Source organism: Caretta caretta, chromosome 1 (genome assembly GCF_965140235.1).
Source record: "Caretta caretta isolate rCarCar2 chromosome 1, rCarCar1.hap1, whole genome shotgun sequence".
Classification (NCBI taxonomy): Eukaryota; Metazoa; Chordata; order Testudines; family Cheloniidae; genus Caretta; species Caretta caretta.
Genome location: NC_134206.1, coordinates 253439135 through 253462733, shown reverse-complemented (window position 1 = coordinate 253462733; position 23599 = coordinate 253439135). Strand labels below are relative to the sequence as shown.

General features: G+C 39.4%; 1 protein-coding gene across 3 annotated transcripts in view; it reads left to right on the top strand.

The window, feature by feature from the left end:
- Positions 1–22948, top strand: part of NT5DC3 (5'-nucleotidase domain containing 3) — a 32422-nt gene extending 9474 nt beyond the window's left edge. For all 3 annotated transcript variants that reach the window (XM_048831595.2, XM_048831604.2, XM_048831613.2), the window contains 13 exons: positions 2163–2347; positions 3996–4070; positions 4575–4630; positions 7857–7947; positions 9754–9891; positions 11208–11268; positions 11645–11747; positions 11872–11973; positions 13664–13745; positions 14161–14247; positions 15491–15631; positions 16177–16241; positions 17615–22948. In XM_048831595.2, coding sequence (XP_048687552.2) covers positions 2163–2347; positions 3996–4070; positions 4575–4630; positions 7857–7947; positions 9754–9891; positions 11208–11268; positions 11645–11747; positions 11872–11973; positions 13664–13745; positions 14161–14247; positions 15491–15631; positions 16177–16241; positions 17615–17876 — 1448 coding nt within the window. In that variant the 3' untranslated portion in view covers positions 17877–22948. The remainder of the gene's footprint in view (positions 1–2162; positions 2348–3995; positions 4071–4574; positions 4631–7856; positions 7948–9753; positions 9892–11207; positions 11269–11644; positions 11748–11871; positions 11974–13663; positions 13746–14160; positions 14248–15490; positions 15632–16176; positions 16242–17614) is intronic.
- The last annotated feature ends 651 nt before the right edge of the window (positions 22949–23599 follow it).

Genomic DNA, 23599 nt, shown 5'->3' with positions numbered 1-23599 from the left:
GTTTTTGTAGCCTCTCTGGTCTCCCTGAGTGATTTCGCAAGCATTGTCTCAATGCTGGTCAAGTGATTGGTAGTATATTCCTACTGCTGTACTTCTATTATTGTAGCATGGAATTTCTTTCCATAGAGATTCTATGCTACAGTTTAATTCATTTAAGACTTTTTACTATATTTGACTTGCTACTTTCTTTCACAAATATTGCCACTCCCGCACCAGAGTGACTTGCTGTGTCATTCCCTGTATATTTTGTATCGTATTACTGTGTCCGATTGAGTATCATTGTTCCGCCATATTAAAGTCTGCATATTAAAGTGAAATGGCTTAATAGCTTCCATCAACACTTACTTATATTTGTAGAATCCTAGAAATATAGGGCTGGAAGAGACCTTGAGAAGTCATCAAGTCCATCCCCTTGTGCTGAGGCAGGACCAAATAAACCTTGACCATACCTGACAGGGATTTGCCTAACCTGTTCTTAAAAACCTCCAATCATAGGGATTCCACAACCTCCCTCGGAAGCCTATTCCGGTGCTTGGAAAAGAGGAGACTAAGGGGGGATATGATAGAGGTATATAAAATCATGAGTGGTGTGGAGAAAGTGAATAAGGAAAAGTTATTTACTTGTTCCCATAATATAAGAATTAGAGGCCACCAAATGAAATTAATGGGAAACATGTTTAAAACAAATAAAAGGAAGTTCTTCTTCACTCAGCGCACAGTCAACCTGTGGAACTCCTTGCCTGAGGAGGTTGTGAAGGCTAGGACTATAACAGGGTTTAAAAGAGAACTGGATAAATTCATGGAGGTTAAGTCCATTAATGGCTATTTGCCAGGATGGGTAAGAAATGGTGTCCCTAGCCTCTGTTTGTCAGAGAGTGGAGATGGTGGCAGGAGAGAGATCACTAGGTCATTACCTGTTAGGTTCACTCCCTCTGGGGCATTTGGCATTGGCCACTGTCGGCAGACAGGATACTGGGCTGGATGGACCTTTGGTCTGACCCAGTATGGCCTTTCTTATGTTCTTGTGCTTAACTTTTGTAGTTAGAAAGTTTCCCCCCTCAGCCCCTAATATCTAACCTAAATTTCCCTTACTGCATATTAAGTCGATTGCTTTTTGTCCTACCAGCAGTGGACACTGAGAACAATCCTCATTATAACAGCCCTTCACACATTTGAAGACTGTTATCAGGTCACCTCTCAGTTGTCTTTTCTCAAGACTAAATGTTCCCAGGTTTTTTTAACTTTTCCTCATAGATCAGTTAATCTAAACCTTTTGTCATTTTTTGTTGCTCTCCTCTGGACTCTCTAGTTTGTCCACATCTTTCCTAAAGTGTGTCACTCAGAACTGGAGATAGTACTCCAGCTGAGGCCTTGTCCGTGCTGAGTAGAGCAGGACAATTACCTCCCTTGTTTTACATATGACACTCTTGTTAATATACCCCAGAATGTTATTTGCCTTTTTGCACAACTCTGTCATATTGCTGACTCTTATTCAATTTGTGATCCACTATAACCCCCAGATCCTTTTCAGCAGTACTGAACCTAGCCAGTTATTCCCCATTTTGCAGTTGTGCATTTGGTATTTTTCTTCTTAAGTGAAATATTTTGCACTTATCTTTATTGAAATTAATCTTGTTGAATTCAGACCAATTCTCCATTTTGTCAGGGTCATTTTGAATTTTAATCCTGTTCTCTAGAGTGTTGTAACACTCCCTAGCTTGGTGTCATCTGCAAATTTTATAAGCATACTCTCCACTCCATTATTCAAATCATTAATGAAAAATATTGAATAGTACCAGACCCAGAACTGACCCCTGCAGGACTCCGCTAGATCTGCCCTCCCAGTTGGATAGCGAATCATTGATAACGACTTTTTGAATATGATCTTTCAAACAATTGTGCACCCACTTGATAGTAACTTCATCTATACTGCATTTCCCTAGTTTGCTTATGAGACTGTCAGGTGGGACTGTGTCAAAAGCCTTACTAAAATCAAGATATATCACATCTACTGCTTTCCCCCTATCTACTGGACCAGTAACCCTGTCATTACAAATATCTAATGATAAATATCAAATTTAAAATATAATATGTATGGGGTTTGATTTTATGCTTCGTATAAGGCTGGAATACTAACTCCAATTTTTTTTTATTTTCTTCAGACTTGGTTCCTTCAATTATGAGTAATTTGCTGAATCCAGATGCTGTTTTTACCAACAATGAAATGAGTCTATCAGATATTGAAATCTATGGCTTTGATTATGACTATACATTGGTCTTTTATTCCAAACGTCTACACACTTTGATCTACAATGCTGCCCGGGATCTTCTCATTAATGAGCATCGGGTAAGATGAATGAAATAACAGTATGCACTTTTATTCGTAGGAATGCTATGAGCAACTTCTAGTTGAGAGAAGCTTTGTACGTTTCCTAATGGCTTGGTCCCCAATTGGCTCTCTTTTTGGTACATCTTGTGCAGCAGCTACTTACAGACCACAAAGTTCCTGGTTCACTCTCCGCTGCAGTAATGTGCAGAATGCAGACAGTCCAGGAACTGGAAGGAAGACTCAATTCTTCTATCTGTCAGTCAGTTAGCAGAGACCTCTTGCAGATATGAGGATACTTAGTTGGCTGTACTTTAAGCAGAATTCACTTAATGCGCTGTTATGCAATTATTATTAGTGTCCATTTGGAATGTTTTACATACCCTAATCTGGACTGAATGGACATTGTAGCATTGGGCGTTTCCATTCCTGTATTTCAGTCCAGAGGTTAACAGTTATACATAAATGTCTATAAATATTTCTGGATTAACAAACTAAGTTTAAAACTTCATAGGTACTATAAACACACAAAACTTAGAGGCTGTAAAATTCTGCAACGTTTTGGTGGAAACTTCTGCAGCATAAGTTAGATGTTGTTTTTTATAATAGAAACTGACCCATTGCATGCTTGTAGTAGTAGCTTGAAATTAGAAACTAGTCCCCTATGGGTACCAGTAGTCGCTTACAATATGATGTAATACTTGAAGCCACCTGTTGAGAGATCTAGTTTCCCATAGGAATATATTTTTTCAACCCAAGGGAAAACAACTCTCTAACTCCAGTCTCTCTCTAGCTGCATTTTTATTGACCTTTATGTACTGTAGCATCAAAACTATCCAGCAAGTGAAGCTTTTAAGTGACAGAGGCCATATCCTCCTATCTCAGTCAATTTAAAAGATGGCTCATTTTTGTCACTAAAATGTAATCTGGTTAGTATAAATAAAAATTGAAAATCCTGATGTACGCAGCGTGGAATCTGGAAATATATTTAAAAATAAACATCAAATAAATAGATATTATCCCTGGAATAATCAACTTTACTAAAGTTTTGATTTTATATATATAAAATCAAATCCAATCTAAATTAATGATCCAGATAAGATTTCACGAGGGGTGAAACCTTGGAATCAGGCCACTTGTCTGAGTGTCTTTAGCTCTAATGCTTCAAGTCAGACTTTCATTTCTGATGTATTGGTCTGTTGCTGCATAATGAACTGGACGTGAAGCTTTCATGCTAAGGGCAATAAGAGAGCCCACATTTTTTAATTTTAGAAAGGGTTTGAAAATTTGGGCCAAAACTTTTGATCACAGGTGTCTAAAGGTATTTGTTTAGCCCAATTTTCAGAGGTGATGAATACTTAGAAATGTCACAGAAGCTAATGGGTGCTGGATGTGCTCATCCGCTGTGCAAATGGGCCACTTTTTCTAACTTTAGTCCCTCACATTTGAAAATTTGAATCATAGATTTTTTTTTTTTTTTTACCTCCAGGTGTTCTTCCCATTCTTGTATCCGAGTTTTGGATACTTTCATGTGTACATCACCAGCATATTGAAGGGCATACTTCAGTGAAAGCTAAAAGTGACATGTGGGAAGTTAAGCTTTTTAGAATTGGAAAAAATTTCTTGGGTGTATAAACAGTTTAAATTAACCCTGACTTTTTATTCTTAGTATCCTGCAGAAATAAGGAAGTATGATTATGATCCCAATTTTGCAATAAGAGGACTTCATTATGATGTACATCGGGTAGGTATAAATGATGTGGTGAGTTACGTGGTGCTGAATACATAGGTTATGAAAATAAATATTGTATTTTATAAACTTCATCAAAGGTTTTACCTTGTGCTGACATGTAGGCCCTTTGTTCTTTTTTTCCTTATGTTTGAGACAGCTTGAATTGTTTTAAAGAACGGTTTCGTCAAGGCTTTTATGACACATCAAGTTTGAAGAGAATAAACACAAATATGCCAGTATTGTTAGGAAAAGTTATTTCTTCATGATTGTAATCCCACGTCATCTGAATAATGCAGTTTCTAGTGGTTTTTACAAGCTCTGAATAAAATCCTTTGACAAAATACCCTGCTGCTCTTTACAAAGAATTTCTAATTGAAATTCTTGTAAAATTCATCCATATCTGAGCAAGGAAGTCTTACTCCTTGTGACAGATATATACAGTTATAAACGTTATAACCATTTTAAGACTGCTTTTATGAAATGTAAATTGTCTGAAATTTTTGTTTTTTGTTCAAGGCATTATTGATGAAGATTGATGCTTTTCACTATATTCAATTGGGAACAGTATACAGGTAGGTAGAATTATTGCTTACTGGATATAAAACACACTCCTGGGTCTGAAGCCACTGGATGCTCCTCTTAAAGCACATTGAAGAGTCAGGCCAGTAGCAATGTAGTACAGTGTATATTGTATAGTCATCTACCGGAAGGCATGGACACAGGTGTGCTCTTTACTAGCTGAACTAGAAGAAGTGATTCTCTGTGGAGAGCTGGCTGGTCATATGGTGCTGACTCAGCACCTTGTCCCCAGCTGCTAAATTTCATTAAAAGACAGCTAAAAATACACTCAATGTTAGCTTTCTATGTGAGTTGTTGCCGCAGGGACACTGCAATCTCAAATGAGGAGGGAGAGATGCTCCTTGAGACTCTCTCTATTATGATATGGGTATTCCAACGAAAAAGTTAACGTTATGTACCTACAGTAGCATAGGGAAAAATACATTGTATTAGGAATATGTACTATCAAATGTTCCCTTTAAGAAAAATCTATAGATGTTAGGTCATATTCCAGCTTCAGAACTTCCCTCTGTGTATGTTTGTGCCAGTTAACAATATACTTGGTAGGTAGATTATTATAGTACTCTTACTAGATAATCTGTTCCAGAGGCGCTGGGCTAGATGGACTGTTGGTTTGACCCAGTATGGCAGTTCTTATGTTTTATTATGGTGATTCCTATTTATGGTAGTCTCTCTCGTATATATGAGAAAATAGAAGATGGTGTGTGTGATATAAAGGTTTTAATGCAGCAATCATGTTGATATCAAATCAATGTGTGTTTATAAGTTCTCAATAAACCTTCTAACCACACCCTCGTGTTCTGCTATGCAACACATTAAGTTTTCAGAGTCTATCTTGGGGTGCCTTTATATAACCACAGCTTCCCACTTGGAAGCTGGTAAACTCCTCCCTACAAAGGTATATAAATAAAAATCAGAACCTTCCATTCCAGAAATAAAGACCTGTATGCAATGAACTAAAGCCCAGGTTTTCAGGCTCCCAAATCTATTGTAGCAATACAGTGGGATAACAACAGATCTTAGTCATAACACTTCTGTGTACAGAAAAAATGCACATGCCCAGGATCTTGCTTATTCTTAGTGTTGGGCTGGTGTACTTCCAGGGAGAGGAGGAGGAGATGTGTTTGACAGGTTGATTTTATTTTATATTTTTAAAAAGGCAGCTGTATGAAGCTTTCCAGAGGTTTTGCATAATGGAGTAAATGCTGGCTGGCTGGATTAGAGGATAGATGAAGTGGTTAAAGGTGTATCATGATTTCATTTATCACATAGCTGTGCAATATATCACCTTCTCACATGCAGTTTGTGTATTTTTATAAATTAGTAGGTATACTCCGAGTTAGGCATGCCATTGCCATCTTTTAGCCTTGTCTGCATGAGGATTTCCTGCAGTTCTTACACTGGTGCCATTCCACTGATGCTTACTGTAACCATACTATAGTACACCAGCAGGAGTGTAGGCCGGACATGGTGTTCTGTCTATCCTGCCATGTAGCCTTAATCTGAACAGGGTAAAATAAACCCTACATGTACACAGCTGACCTGCCAACTATGGGGACAAAATGGATTCCTTGGCAAAGCTGATGATAAACATTTCTTCTGCACTCATAATTGAGCACGCTCCTCCGTGTTGTCTAAAAATGGTATAAATAGTACCCTGAATATGAACTTAACAAATATCTACTGTCTACAGATAGGCTTGTTATTAAATAAGTATATCATGATTCACAAAAGGTATGGTTTAGCGATACTCCAATGATATTTGGCAGACTCGTCTGGAAGTTCTAACATGAATCATGAATTCTGTTCTTGGCTCTGTTACTGACATATTATACCTTAGGCAAATAATTTAACTTCTTTGTTTCTGTTTGATCAGCCATACTGTAAAATGGATCATGATAAAGAATACTTCACGTTTCTTATAGCACTTTCTATCTGGAATACTCTTAGTATTTAAAAAGCAACTTGAGATTCTGATGTTTATGCCTCTCGACACCTCTAAAATAGGTAAGATCAGGAATCTGAGGTGCAGAGTTCACCTAATTTACATCAGGTACTACAAGAAATCTATGTTAGATCCAGAAATCCAGATGTCCTGATTTCTATTCCCATTTTTTAATCACAAGATTATCTTTTCTCACTATTTCTTCCTATGGGGTGGGGGTATGTGTTGTAAGTTTACTAATATATCTGAGGTAGCAGGTTTAAAACAAACACAAGAAAGTATTTTTTTCACTCAAGCACTGTGAACCTCTGGAACTCCTTGCCAGAGGGTGTTGTGAAGGCCAATACTATAATGGGGTACAAAAGGGAGCTAGATAGGTCCATCAATGGCTATCTTCCATGAATCTATTCACCAGGATGGGCAGGAATGGTGTCCCTAACCCAATCCCAGCTTCTGGCAAACAGAGGCTATCATCAAGTGATCCATGCCCTGTCACCCATCTGTTCATTCCCTTTGGGGCACCTGCCATTGGCCACTGTCAGAGGACCAGATACTGGGCTTGATGGACCTTGGTCTGACCCAGTATGGCCGTTCTTATGTTCTTAAGTACTCTGAGATATTTCATAAAAGGTGTTCAATACTGTAAGTGATGGTGGTGGGGTAAATAGAGCTATATAATGGCTGGTACAAAAATTTTGGGGACAGATATAAACATCCTTTTCCCCTCTGTATTATGATTTTGTATCTAATGTATTTGTCACAGTTCCTTAATTATAATTTCAACTCAATGAGCCTTAACTATACTAGGGTTAAAAAGAAATCTGGTTATTACTTTAGTTAAGAAGGTTGCATTTTTGGCCTCTGTTCTTCAAGGTCACACTGCAGAATAATCTGGTTAAACACTATTGCATCATCTCTACCTCGTGAAACAAAAGCAGAGAGGGAATTACATTTTGTTGGGAAACTAGAAGCTGTAACTGCTCTTTGCAAGCCCTGGAGGCAAAGTTTTAATGGAGACTTCACTTTTTTGAAGAAGTAAAAATCTTTAAAAGCTGGAATGAGTTTCATGTGTGTCAGTTGGTTGAAATGTTACTTGTTTTGGAAGTTAGCAAGACGGTCTTTCTTAAATTGCAGACCAAGGCTTTTCTTATGGAAAACCATAATACTGTATTTGAAGAAGTTCAGGACCTGAGTTTGTATACGTAGTCAGGCTATCATACAATAATTACCTGAAATTTCTGGTTGGACTTTGAAACTAATATTGTTATTGCCAGAGGACTCAGTGTCGTCCCAGATGAAGAAGTCATTGCAATGTATGATGGTTCCCATGTCCCCTTGGAACAAATGAGTGACTTTTATGGAAAGGTAAAAACACAAATTACTTCTGTTTAAAACTTACTAACTGAAACCCAATATGCGCCACTGACTTGTTTTACGTTTTCAGAACGTTCCTGCTAATATTTGTTACGTTCGTGCTTAGGGGCCCCGTTGTACTAGGTGCTGTACAAACACATAGTATGAGACGATCCCTGCCTTGAAGAGTTCACAATTGAAATAGACAAGACAAAAAGTGGGAGAAAAGTTTATCACCCTCCTTTTACAGATGGGGACTAGAGGCCCAGAAAGATTGTCACTTGTCAAGTGTCTTAGAGGAAGTCTGTCGCAGTGCTGTAAAAAACCCAGATCTTCTGAGTCCTCATCCAGTACTTTAACTGCAAGACTGTCCTTCTTCCTGGTTAGCTCATGGTGCGTCTGACTGCTGCACAGACTTGCTTGCTAGGAAGATTGGGATGGGGCCATCAAAAAGGTATTGCCAAGAGAAAGCTTTCAGTTAGAATTTTACTCTCTGGAGAGGGTGGTGCCCTCTATGGTGTGTCTATCACCTTCCTGTTTGTTTGGCACCAAGCCACCGTGCCTTCCTTCAGCCAAAAGGGATGTGTTTGACTCCTTTTGGAGCCCATGAGTATTGCCCCTAAATCAACCAGAAAGCTCTCTAGAACAGTGCAAGGTACGTCTCCCCCAACTCCCTGGTGCTGGGTATTCTTCCTCTGTGCTCCCATTTGTTCTCAGCCCAAAGAATTTAAAAACTAGACTCTGTCAAATCTAGTCCCTTGCATGGTAGTGTAGAGGCAGGTCCTGAATGTTTTGTTTTACCTCCTTCATAGCATTGTAGTCTCAAAGGAGCTGTTCGTTCCTCTGAGCTTAGCCTGCATGCAACCCCAAGGAAAACATGCCCTTTTGGGAGTGATTGGGTTTGTTGTTTACTTCTCTATTATGTTTTCTCAAGTGATGGGAAATTTTAAAATTGTGTTTAGCTTTTATGTCCTGTAAAATTTTATGTTCCTGGTTTTGTGGTTACAAAACCTTATTGCTTTTTACCACTTCTCTTCAATAACCACTTGAAGGAGGCAAAATATTTGTTAGTCTTAGGGCTCGTCTGCACTTGAAACTTACATTGGCATAGCTACCTCTCTCAGGGGTGTGAAAAATCCACACCCCTCAAGACACATAGCTAAGCCAACTCAACCACCGGTGTAGACATTGCTAGACATTGCTTTGAGCAGGGGGTTGGACTAGATGACCTCCTGAGGTCCCTTCCAACCCTGATATTCTATGATTCTAGGCTGATGGAAGAATTCTTCCATTCACCTTGCTACCACTTCCTGGGGAGGTGGATTAACTACAGTGAGGGGAAAATACCTCCTGTTGTTCTAGTGAGTATCTACACTTAAAATGCTACGGCACTGTAGGTGCAGTTCTACAGCTGTGCTGCTGTAGTGTTTTAAGTGGAGACATACCCTAAGCTTGTATTACAGGTTCCTTAGTCATCTTTAGCCTATGCAATACATAGGAGAAGGAGACTGCAAAATTCTGGACAAAGGGGTCTGAGATTTCACATGATATCATTATTTAAATAAACACATAGCTTGTAAAAATGTGGTGGTAATCCTAGATGGAATTACTGGTCCTTAATTTAAAAGCAGAATGCTTCTAACTTTGTCATACTGATGTGTGGGTTTTCCCTTTTATTAGTGCAAACAGAATTTTGCAGCAGTAAAATGCCACTAGTGTAAAAAATAAATAAATAACAATTGGCAATGAATCCAAAATGTTAGATTTATAGGATTTAGTTTTGGTAAATATTTCTGACACGCATGTCCTTATTTGCAGAGTTCACATGGACACACAATGAAGCAGTTCATGGATATATTTTCATTACCAGAGATGACTCTTCTCTCTTGCGTGAATGAATATTTTCTGAAAAACAACATAGATTATGAACCTGTTCATTTGTACAAAGATGTCAAGGTATTAACTTTATCAGAGATTCATGGATACCTACATAATTATGCCGGTCTTTTATGACAACTCAGACGTTTCAGCCCTCTTTGGTTCTGCTTTGCAGAACTAGTAAAAATCTCAGCTTGTTATGGAGCTCCAGTTTTTTACAGAACAGTGCATTGCAATAAGAACTGCGAAAACCTATGAAAAAGATGGTAGACCTTGAAAATCCTTAACTTGAAATCTTTTAGAAACCTTTTATTAAAAATCTAGTGCGTGTGTATGTGTGTGTATATATAATTCTTTTTTTGTGGGGGTGGGTTTGTGTATGTCTGTAGACCTGGGCCCCTCCTGTCTAGAACAGCCTGATGGTGATTCTGCCATCTCTAGCCCACTTAAATTTAAAAACAAAACACAAAAACCAACCTTTTTTATAAGCACTACTTTTCTTGTATCTAGTCCAGTATTACAATTCTCAGGTGAAAACCTCCAGCTGTGATGTTGTGCCATGTGTGTGTGTGATGTATCTAAATGTACAGTCTGTCACCTTTCTCCATTAGACAAGAAACACTTGTTACAAACTCTGTAGCTCACATGTAATTCTTTTGACGCTGTCGCGCTTCCATCCTTTTTGAGAAGTTCTGAAGGTTTCCCAAAGCTCCATTGTTTTCTTCCTCTAGCTTCTGCCGTAGTATGTGGGAATCTTTGCTTTATCTCCCTTCTAAAAATATCTAAATTACTTCAGCTAGCCCGTAGTGTTATCTAAGTCCTGATGTGTAGCTACACCAGTAACAAAATGGCAGTAATACCGTACCACGAGGAAGACTCTTGCATAGCTCAAGCTGAGGAAAGCAGCCAAATGCCTTCAGAATTTTTGTTTCTTTGCTTAAACTTTTAGCTTCTTTCATCTACTCATAAATCTCTCATATTAAATGACAAGCTAGTTGGGAGTGATCCTAATCTGAGGAACTATAAGACTTCAGTTTCCTCAGGAGGCAAGGAATGTGTGTCAATTCTCGGGTCAACAAAAATCTGTTGTGACTAGCACTCCAGGGTAATGTGGGCCTAAGGCCCTTAACGAAGGGTGCTATATTGCAATCCTCACTTATGTGAAGCTTCTGTTGCACTGAGTTTCAAACTTCTGGGAAGTATGAAAATGATCCTATCTTAGCATTGGAGTGATGTACAAATAGTGAAGATCACACGGTAACATTGTTTTTAGGGGAAATAAAGAGCATAGAACAGATAAATTAATTGCTATAAAAGCAACATACAGATATTGTATTGTGATCAGAGTTTTCATATTTGAAAGACTCTTTGAGTGCTGTATCGATCTTTGACAGGATTCAATCAGAGATGTCCACATCAAAGGAATAATGTACAGAGCAATTGAAGCAGATATTGGTAAGTATAGTGAGATACATGTAGGGATTACTCGTCTCCATAATTTTGTTTCTTTCTTGCTTTCTTCTAATACTTACAAATCCTAGGTGGGGGGAGGATATTTTCAGCTTCACATGTAGGGTGACCAGATAGCAAGTGTGAAAAATTGGGACAGGGTGGGGGGTAATAGGCCTCTATATAAGAGAGCCCCAAATATCGGGACTGTCCCTATAAAATTGGGACATCTGGTCACCCTATTCACATGTCTCCCTTGGATTTTCTTAATTAAATATGACCTGCAGTTATCAAAAGTTCTGGACCGTTTTCTAGTGAAAGTAGCAAAGTATTCTCTTTACATTGATGATCAACATGATATTAAAATTAATATTTTCCCTAGAGAAGTACATCTGCTACGCTGAGCAGACCCGTGCAGTGTTAGGAAAGCTGGCTGATCATGGCAAGAAGATATTTCTCATCACAAACAGTCCCAGTAGCTTTGTGTAAGTTTACTGCTGTTTATTGCTTAACTATACTTCTAAACCTTTAAAATCAAGATAGTTTGTTTTGTCAATGTAAGCTCACCGCTGCCCTATTTCATTGTTCATGCCGTTGTTCTTTCTGTAGGGACAAAGGTATGAAGTTCATTGTTGGAAAGGACTGGAGGGATCTCTTTGACGTAGTCATTGTACAGGCTGACAAGCCAAACTTCTTCAATGATAAGAGAAGGTGGGTATCTTGCTAATACAGCATGGTTCAAGGGATTGTCTCTGTGTAAGGTTATGTAACACATGGTGAAACATTTAAAATTATCTGTATGTAATATAAAAATACAATTATATTTGAAACCCTGTTTATAGCGTCGTGAGCTAATGCAGGATTGCAAAACCCTGGAGCCTGAATTGATAGCTGATAGTCTAGGGAGTAGTTAGTTCTAGTATCTACCGCAGGGCTGTTGGACTGAGTAAGGGCTGCAGGACTGTTCCATTATTACCCGATCTTGCAATGTTTTTGCGTGGTCTTGCTTTCCAAGTTGCAGTGGCTCCGCAACTTACAGGATCAGGCCTTGAGTTTGGAGACGTTCTGACTGATCTCTCTTGCATTAGGTGAGAGGCATTAAAGAGCAAACTGATTTGGCTGGAGTCCCTGGACAGCCTCTTCCTGACGTAAACAATTTAGCATGTGCCATTTATATGCAGATGTACCTGCTTGTCTTTTAAAAAGACTAATTCCTTTATACTTTTGTATAGTTCGGAGGCATTTTCTACCCTTGCTGTGATGGTTTTTTTAAACTATTCTGTTCCTCTTAATAAAAAATAAAATAGTATGCTGTGAGACAAAGTTCCTGCGCTACCTTAGTGGGTCTTGCGCTTATTGGTGGATTCGCTCGCCTTGGAGCTTGACGGCAGCCCTCAGCTTGGCCGTTTTTCTGAACCCACAGTCCAGGTTGACTCCTCCTGTGTCTGACCAGGAGTTGGGAGGATTTGGGGGGAACCCGGGCCTGCCCTCTACTCTGGGTTCCAGCCCAGGGCCCTGTGGGATGCAGCTGTCTAGAGTGCCTCCTGGAACAGCTGTGTGACAGCCACAACTCCCTGGGCTACTTCCCCATGGCCTCCTCCCAACACCTTCACCATAGGACCTTCCTCCTGGTGTCTGATAATGCTTGTACACCTCAGTCCTCTAACAGTCCGCGTTCTCACTCTCAGCTCCTCACACGCACACCACAAACTGAAGTGAGCTCCTTTTTAAAACCCCGATGCCCTAATTAGCCTGCCTTAATTGATTCTAGCAGCTTCTTGATTGGCTGCAGGTGTTCTAATCAGCCTGTCTTAATTGTCTCCAGAAGGTTCCTGATTGTTCTGTTACCTTACCCAGGGAAAAGGGACCTACTTAGCCTGGGGCTAATATGTCTGCCTTTGATTACTCTCCTGTAGCCATCTGACCCGACCCTGTCACAGCTGGTAAAGGAACTAGTTCTAGAGATTCCTTTTGCTTTGTATGTATAAAACAAGGTATCTTGCCTGTCTTTCCTTCTTAATTTTTATTCTCTTCCCAGCTCAACCTGGTTTCACAGTAGCATAGTGCTGTCCCTCTGTGCAGGCAGGCTGATTTTGTGCCTTAACTCTGGATGCTCAACTGTTTGCTTTCACCTAAAATTTATAAGTTGCTCAGTAAAACATTTTCTTAAACTTTGATATACTGAAGTCTATATAGGATAAAATACATTGGCTACACCAGGCTAAAGCTAAAGTTTGGAGACTCGTTTTTGGTTTTGAGGGTGTGCTCATTATACACCAAATTCTCCTATTTTTTAAAAAAATTGGGTGTTGTTTGTATTCTCTTCCCTCCCACCCCAATTTTAAAAAGTGGCAGCCTTGCTATGACATAGTGACAATTCTATACAATTTTGCTGTTTTAGACCTTTTCGGAAGGTGAATGAAAGGGGAGTGTTGCTTTGGGACAAAATTCATAAATTGCAGAAAGGCCAGATTTACAAACAGGTATGTTTCTAATATATCCTTCTATTACATATCTAGATTTCATTTCCAGTTCCTATAATATGTTTCTGTAGCCTTCCTAATGGTTTTTTAAAAATTAATTTAATGTACTGAAAGTAATTTATATTAGTAACTGAATAATTTTTAAGAACATCCATTATTGGAGTTGTAGACTTTCAGCATACTATAGCGTTCATTTTAAGTGTGATTAAATCTTATCTTGCTACAAAAATGGCATGTATAATATAGGAGCTATAGAATTTAATGAAATTGAGAGTATGACTCTTTAATATTTTCATACTGTAATAAATACTTTTTAGATTTGTTCTTAAACTTGTCAGATTTTCCTCCGTGTTCAATAACATGAAAGTTGGATGTTACTTTAGTACACACACATCTTGCTGTTTTGTTTCTTCAGGGTAACTTATATGAATTTCTGAAGCTTACTGGCTGGAGGGGTTCCAAAGTTTTGTATTTTGGTGACCACATTTACAGTGATCTAGCAGTAAGTAACTTGTTTCTGTTCTTTATAGTGTTCCATGGAAGCTAAAGCCTTTTTTCCAGATTTGAAAAAAAGTGATTCAATAGTATAAACACTCAATTGATTTAGAAATATTACATTTTAAAACAGCTAGGCTTGTAGAAGTAAACAAAATCAATCCACATTACCGTAATAAAAATTTAGAAAAGTAAAAATCATTTCCTGAAAAGGATGATCATCCTCATCTCCCCAGCTGCCTTCTAGCTTTTAACTAGTCTACAATTTAAGAACAGCCATATAAGCCTGCACACTTGAGACAGGCACTGTCTGTACCATGTGTAACAGAGAATTTAATGCAGCTATCCTAACGTGCAGGATATTGCTGGTTTGGATGACATTTACCACCAACTGTAATAAGGGATGAATGAAGTTCTATTTTGAACTTTTCTATTAACAACATCTGGTTTTATGTTACACTATCGATTACAGCCATAAGTCTCTACTTTTTTCTCCTATCATGCTACACAACTGAAATAATGGACTAATTGATAGCTCTATATTAGATTCCACTGCTTCAGCGTTTTAATTTATCTTCTGATTGTTGCCTCATGTGGCTTCCCTTACACCAATGGTTCTCAGTCTCTTCTGTTTTGTGATGCCGTGTTACAACAAAAAAAGCTTCAGGACTCCCCATCCTGTCTTGCCATAAGGGCCCCGGTTCAGCAAAACACTTACGCACGCACACACATATTTTGCAGAATCAAGGCCCAAGAAAGCAAAGGACAGTCATGTTCCACTCAGGCACAGTGGAGAAGGGAGCTTAGGGAACTGGTCCAATTCCCTGCTCCAGCTCTATCGGCCCTGGCAGGAGTAGCTGGGGGCCTGTAACCGCCCTTATGCCACTGGAGGCTTGGTTTAGTGGAGCACTGCCCTCCATGCTCTGACCCTCCTCCCTCTTCCCTTATGCCCCCTTCAGCCTTATGTCTGCAGGCTTTCCTTGTGCCAGCGGAATTTCCTACTGGTCAGAATCCATTCACTTTGTGCCACCTGAATCTTCTCCCCAACTTTAGAAAAGTGGGATTTGAAGCTTACTCTAAAATTAAACCTTTTTGCAAGTTGGCACAGTTGAACCACTGTGTTGAATGTTTTTGCTTACACATAAGAAGTAATTTAATTAACATCCCTATGGGCTAAAGAATGGCAAAGAAGTAAATCTCTATTCTCTTAAGGCTTATACTTGCTTTTTGCAATTCTTGTTGGTAAATAGGATTTGACCCTGAAGCATGGCTGGCGCACAGGTGCAATTATTCCAGAGTTACGATCGGAGATTAAAATCATGAACACAGAGCAGTACATTCAAACCATGACTTGGCTACAAACCCTGACTGGATTATTGGAACATATGCAGGTTTGTCATGTTTGTTTTAAATAGCTTTTATTCAACAGTGGGGATTCAGCCAACTCTTTAAGGGTGTGAATTAATGGCCTTACAAGTGTTTTCAGTCTGACTTTAATTTTGTTACGTTTAAGCTTTCAAATCTGATTGTAGGTCCAATCATTCTTGCAATTGCAGTTTATTTGATAAGCCAGTTTACTCTCTTATAAAACACACCTGCACTGAAACAAAAAGGAAATAATTTTGTTTAATCAGCAAAACCACTTTTTCAATATTGTTGGTAGGAGAAAGTACACTAAACCTGTACTAGGGCCATTATCTTGTGTTGGTGAGTAGGGAATAATGCAGATTTCTCCATATCCATTCTGTTTATGATGATCACACTTGATTCTTGACCCTTCAGATTTTTTTTCAGTGCACATAAGCAGTGCACCAGCATTACCATTTTTAAGCAGCATTTTTTCCTTGTTCCAGCAACAAATGAGTCTTTCCCCTTTATTGAACTCTTATTCTGCAAGCACATGTTTAGTTACTTGTTGACCATATTTATATTTCAGGTTCACCAAGATCCAGATTCACAAATGATTTTACAGGAATGGAAAAAGGAAAGAAAAGAAATGAGGTAAGAAATGAACATTCAAATACTTGTTGCAATCAAAATGTTTTTTTTGTTTGGACTTCCCCAGTTTTTTCCAGAAATCTATATCCTCTATACTAGTTATTGATATGGATAGGGACAAGCATTTATATCTGTCTTCTACGTGCCGCTCACACAGGCCCTGTCCCCCTTTGCACATGTGAATTCCTTCCCCATGTGCCCCTGCAGAGCCCTGTTCTCTTCTTCCCGATCCACAACACATATTTTATGGTCCTATATGAATAGCCTGTGTTACCCTGATGTTCCTCCCACCCTGCACAGCCCTGGTCCACCACCCCTAAATTCTGTATTTCCTTGCTCCCCTGTCCTCCCTCCATTCAGCTGCTACCTATTGGTAACACTTCCATAAGGAAGTTGTCACATAACTCAAACCCATACTTCTCAATAAGGGGAATAACAACATTCTTATGTTTTAAATTTTAAACTTCAAGAGACCTATGTCTGAGATGTCAGATTCTGTGTGTGAGAAGTTGAGGTTTGTGGAGACTCTTGCTTGTTAGTTAGGGAACTTCCACAAAAATAATGGGAGAGGGAAGGGGAAAGCCTTTTGAACCAGTTAATGCCACTCCTTAACTCCCTCTTCCAGTCCCGTTTCCAAAAAGACTGCTATCAGATCTCTTCCAGTTGGAAAAATGGTGTCTGGGAAAGACTGGCTAGGATGCAGGAGCTCAAGAGTGAGAGTTTAAGGCTATGTCTATACTGTGTACCTTACAGCGGCACAGCTGTGCTGCTGAGTGTAAGGTCTCCTGTGTAGCCACTCTTTGCTGGCAGGAGAGAGCTCCCCTGCCGGCAAAATAAAACCATCGCCCAATGAGGAGCGGTAGCTTTGTCAGCAGGTGAGCACCTCCCACCAACAAAGTGCTGTCCACAACGGCGCTTTTTGTCAGGGAAGGGTGGTTGGTTGTTTTTATTTATTTTTTCCCCCTCCCCGTATCCCTGACCGACACAAGTTTTACTGACAAAAGTTTCCATTTGTGTGGGAAATGGAAATCTTTAAGACCAGGACAAAGATCTCTTCTGTTTCTCCTCCCCAGCCCTTCAAAATAAAAATTGGAAATGTTGGGAGTCCAATCTTTTATGCCATTGTTTTCAGTGGGTGCAAGGTCAAGGTCTTTCTTAATGATCACACTAAAGATATTTACTAAATTACCTATTGTCACATGAAATGACTTTCAAAGCAAGTTTAAGTGGCTTTGAGTTCTGGCACTAACTCCTCTTATGTTACAAGTTCTGTTCATTTCAGATATTGGGTTATATAAAGTGATTAAAAAGTGTCTTTTTTTTTTTCTTCTCCCCCCCTCATCCTCCATCTCTTTAAATGTTCTCTCTGGTGACAGGGAAATGACCAGAAACTTCTTCAACTTGCAATTTGGGAGCTTATTCAGGACTGACCAGAATCCAACCTATTTCTTAAGACGTTTATCTCGATTTGCTGATATTTACATGGCATCACTGAGCTGTCTCTTGAACTATGATCCCAATTACACATTTTATCCAAGGAGGACTCCTTTGCAGCATGAACTCCCTACCTGGTCAGACCAGCTGTGCAGCGGTACATTCAGAATACCCTTCCTGCAAGAGGTGGTTCAGAACAAATGAGCTTTGGGTTTGTACCTGGGTTATTTTATAGCACCCCAAATGGATGAATATACCCATCAGTAACTACCAGAATGTAGTAATTTTTTTTTTAAAATCATCTAGTACATTTATGTATCTTGATCCAGTTACTGGACTTGTCAGTTCTGATAGATCAAGAATTCATAAATAACTTGTCTCTCCTCTCTGTATTACTCCTGGGGGAAATCTGTACCAAAAAATTAGAAGTTCTGCACACAGTATAATCACACTAGTTTCCATCATTTTGGGAATTTATTTCAAAATACATGCCAGCAAATATGTCTATAACAATAACAAAAAAGATTCAGGAAATGTTTTTTTGACAAATAGGTCCCTTTTTTAGGCATATTAATACAGATTTCTGAGTAATAACAGTTCTGTATTATAGTTGAAATGAATTTCCCATACCCCCCTAACGCAGTGCAAAGCCCTTGCGGGAGTCAGGGGTACAGAGGAGCTGAGGGAGATGGAAGTAATTGCTGGGAAGGAGTCTGGAGGGTTGCTGGGTATGGGTGGGAGAAGTAAGGAACATTTTTTTGGGGAGGGGGAGGAAGGGAGGGATTGTTAGGGAATTGGGGAGTCTCCTTCATGCAGACCCTGGCTGACCCCTAGCCACTCCCATTCAGTCAGACGCATCTGCCCCTGTCCCCATGTGGCCCTGCACTCCCATTCCCATTCAGCCCCTGGCTCAATGCTGTCACCTCACTAGCTCCTGTGCCCCTGCTCCAGTCTCTCCCCCCCTCCCCACTAGCCCTTTTGAACCATAGTTTACCCCTCAGCAGGCCTGTGTCCTGCTCTGTCCATCTCTACCATGTTGCGAGCCTCCTCACCTGGCCCCACAGGCAGGGCACTGTGAAAAGACAGCCTGTCCCCCTCCCTCTCTGCTGCTGGCTGCCCTCTGTTCTGGTGCCACAGTAGCCCCTGGTGGGCAAAAAGTGTAATTGCAGTGCCTCTCTGGCAGAATCTATTTTCTGCGGGGGGAGAGAAATCTGCGATGGACATGAATTCTGCACGTGGCAGTGGTGCCAAATTCCCCCAGGAATATCTATGTATAAATCCTCTTAAAAATAATGAGACTTATGCTTGCACAGAGAGGGGGAAAATAGACCCCCAAAACAGAATTGGCTGGAAGGGAAGATTTGTTTTTTCATATTGAAACTCGTATCTGCAACCTTGCGGTTCACAAAAAAAATATAGCCTCTCTCTTCTGGTGCTGGTCTGATGGATCTCCACCTGATGACTCCAGAATATCTTGACATGACTGAAAATTTTAAGTTGTGAGTTCAGAGAGAAACAATTATCAAACGGTTTACAGTGTGGTGGGGAGGGAGTAGTGTAAGTATAGTAACTTTCTGTGCTGGATACTTGAGTTACAACAGATTTTTAAACCTGTAGTTTTACTGAGACTCATTATTAATGGGCTGCTTTTTCTATATGTACATGCATTTTACATTAGTGTAATATAATAACCTGTGTTCTATATGTGATAAATTTGTTGTCCCTGGGTGTAGACCTAAATTTTCAAATATGACTAGTGACTTTGCGTGCCCAACTTTGGACCTCTTAAATGGCTTAATTTTCAGAAGGTGCTGAACACTTGCCCTTTGACGGTATCTCAAAGTAGGCACCTTTGAATATTTAGGTCCTAGTTCTCAGGGAAATACTATGAACGAACGTTCAACTAAAATGCAGCTTTTGTTGTTGTTGTTCAATGTTGAACAGTGTCTTACTATGACATATTTTTGTGTTTCAGAATGTTAAGCCTTCATCACATGTTTGATGTGGAGCCGCCTTTTTTAAAATTTTACTTTCACATTTCAAAATAAACAGGTAGTGTTGGTAAATGAGTTCGAAAAAAAACAGAGGAGGACAAAGAAAAATGAAAAGCAAAATCATATCCGATCTTTTTGGTTTTAAACCCCTAAAATTGGGGGAGGAAGACTAATTAGATCACGCAAAATAATTGGGACTGTACGGACTAGCGAGGAGCTTTATTTACTTAAATTACTGAAATTCTAGGTGTGATGGGATCCCCAGGGTGCAGCCAGGGACTGTGGGACCGCTGTGCCCCCTTAACTCTCCAGCCTGGGCTCTCTCTCACAATGCTTTGCTAGTGACAAGCAGCAAGCCCCACCAGGCGCTGTTATCACTCAGCACAACTGCATGAGGAGCCCCATAGCCAGCTAGATTGCATGAATGCTCCCAGAGCCACTCATGAGTCACTCAGAGAAAGGCACCAGAGCCAAACCCCCGCAGCTCCCAACCTTGTACCTCAGGAATATACCGTCTTGCACTGCTCATCTTGACAGTGCAAATATATTAATTGGTTCACCACTTCATCAATGGAAAGTGGATATATACCAGCCTTTGTAAACCTGAGCAGATTTACCAAGCACTTCAGGCAAACTCACTGGTAAAGATAAACAGTTAGACCAATTTGTTGACTACAAAAGATAGATTTTTAAGTGATTATAAGTGATAGGCAAAAAGTCAGTTACCAAAAGAAAAGAAAATATAAGCACAGAGTCTAAACTCTCAACCCTATTAGACTGGGCAACATCTAGATTAAGCAGTTTTTCTCACCGCACTGGATATTGCAGTCCTTAATACACAGGTTTGTCCCTTGAACCTGGGTGGAGTCTTCAGTCGTCTTCTGAGTTTCTTTGTTGCTAGCAGCATAGGTAGGGGCAGGAGAAAGGCCTAGCATGTGGCCTCTGGGTTCCATTTTATACTCTCAGTCCCATGTGCTTGGGGAGGACAAGTCCAGGCATGTCTGGAGGGCATTGCTGAGTCCCCAGGCAAGGTTGAGCAGTTCCCCTGATGTGGCCTTATGCAGTTGAGTCATTGCATTGTAGTTCCCTTGCTGGACAATGGCTGTTAATGGTTGTTTGACACCCCCGCCCCCCCCCAGGCGTTGGTTACTTTCCTTGACAATGTCTCTGGAGAGCTAGTACCTGGGCGCTTCCCAAACCCACAGCATATTTTAGTGACAACCATACAATACAATTCTCATAACTTCATATGCATTAATGATGTACATATTTTGATGGAACAGTGACTTTCAGCAGACCATAACCTTTCCCCCTGATACCTCACATGGCCTGTGTTATGTACAAATCACAATTATATATCAGTGAGGAATATGGAGGTTACAGGGCGCTCCCCCAAGGTATAGAATGTCACACTAGGTAATCGATGAGCAGATAATTTCGCATAGTTTGGTTCCCAGTGTTTAGGACTGAACTGAAGCTTATCTGAATTTCCCACCAAGGAAGCATCTGCTGAAGCATGTTTCCTCAAATAGGCAGTGGCACTTCACTAAACCACTACAGACGTTTCGAAGCAGGGTTTTCCCCTCCTCTGTGACCAAAGATGGCAAACCCAATGCTTCCCTACCCAACCCTTTCAGAACTTGTATAGCTTGACTCATTTTAATATTTCCTATGTTTTAGTTCTAATTTTAATAAGTATATGAAAATATAATTAAGAATAATTCTTGCTATATATTTTGTCAGTTTCCTTTTAGGGCATAATTTGCTTCCAGCAATGACCATCGGGTAAATGAACTTTTGGTGACCAAAAGTTTTTGTGTGTGTGTGTGTGGTTTTTGTTTTTTTTTAAACCTGTCTGTTTGTGTCACGTGTTTATAATGGCTTTCATATGCAATATTTTTCACATTTTAAAAGGCATGTTTGCAAAATGAACATTTAAAAAAGCTGCTTGCATAAATCCAGTGCAAGTTTCCTTTAAACCTGGATGCTTTTAAATAAATCTATTGCTGGCCATGGAGGTTTAATATGATAGCGTTGTTTGTGGTTTTCTCTAGCTTGGTTTCCAGACTATGTGCAACATTTCTAGGGTGTTAGGTACTTCTTTATACATATGAATAGACTATACTTGACTTGAAATGTATGAGTTCCACTGACTGTCCTACTGTTGTTTGCTGGAGAGACTTATAAACATCCTCTGGTACCTCATCTAGCTTTATCCGGTGAGTTGTAGGCTAGGCTGGACAGTGCAAGCTCTAGTTAATTTAATATTTTACAAAACTTGATATCTAGTCTATTTTATATGCTGAAATTTGGGGAGGGGGGTAATTTCATTTTGCCTTCTGTGTGTTATGCTAAGATAGAACAAAACTTGATATTACTGTACATAGCACATTTCATATCCCAAAGGATACCAAAGTGCTTTATAAAGTGGTGATAGTATTTGTACTGCAGAGCATAACAAGATTAAGAGAAAATAAAGACAGTGTATATTTTTTCCATCTGACTTTTAGTACCAGCAGATAATAGTTAATGTCACATTTTAAAAATTGAGTGGTTACATTTGTTAAATACTTAGATGCTTATGGCTCTTGACATGAGCCTTTGTTGCCTAATTTTGTAAATCTAGGTAAAGAGTGAGTCCTTCTGAGCACTGCTAAAGTGTGTTTAAGCAAGAAAAGTGAAATTGTTGTGTGGGAATATTTTATCCATCCATTTACTGTGCATTTTGTTTCAAGATGAAAAACTTCAACCTAACTTAAAATACAGTAAAATGTTCTGTTATGCTTGGTGGTGGTTTCTTTGAGATCTGAGGGACACCAGCTAGTATGATTTTTATTTATTTATTTATATTGCATGGCATTTTTAGTTACAGGGGATTAGTGTTCAAGCAAACTGTGTACAATATAAATTTAAGACAATGTTTTTGAAAATATAAATACGTGAATATGCTTCAGTGTTTGAGTACTCTTTCAAAAATGTTTTGGTATTTTTGTAACTGCTTCAGAATTCTTGAGCTGTGTACCTCCGACTTCCCTTATTAATTACCTTCGTTAACCCTACCACATCACTTCTCTCATGCAGATTTTACAACATGTTTCAAATGCAGTGTCTACATTAATTTTTGGAGTATACTTCAGCTGAATCAGAGTGAGATGAATTGTCTATGTTTAGTCTAAATCAGAAGTGCAAAAATTTATAGTTCGGTTAATAAACTATCAGAAAATGTTACTTTATGTGAAGAATATTTAACAGTTGCTACAAAAAATAAATGTATGTATTTTATCTGGTCCCTAAAGAGCCTTAATCTTTCTGATGACAGGGAAGGGGTGGCAGGAAGCTTATTAGCTGGGCAGACTATCTTAGATATTATTTTAAATTCAATTTAAATAAAAACGTGTGTGTTTGGAGAACAGGAAGGGAGGAGATGGACATGAAAATAACTGTAGTCTTTGCCTCACTTGTTCAATCATTTACCCTTTAAACTTGGAGTTCCTCACACTAGAACGACTACATCAACAAGTGCTGGGTCTTTGTGGGTATGTCTACACTGCAGTTAAACACCTGTGGCTTGTCCATGTCAGCCTGAACATCTACACTGCAATTTACAACCCTGCAGTCCAAGCCCCAGCCATCTAACACAGGCCAGCTGCAGGTGTTACAGTACCACAGTGTATGTCCACAATGTAATTTAACCTATGTGGTTTGCTTGCATTGCTTAATCTGCTGAAAGATCCTGGGATATTTATATGAAAGCAATCCTGTGCTACACAAAAAAGAATGGTTACAAAAGAGAATGCCAGTAAATATATAGTTGATATGAAACATTACCACCACTGCCATCACAAACATAAAAATCTCTCCTTGAGGTTTACTGTGTTATGTAGCCTTTCCAGCCCTCTGGAGACTTGCTGCAGCATTAAGACTGAATTTCCC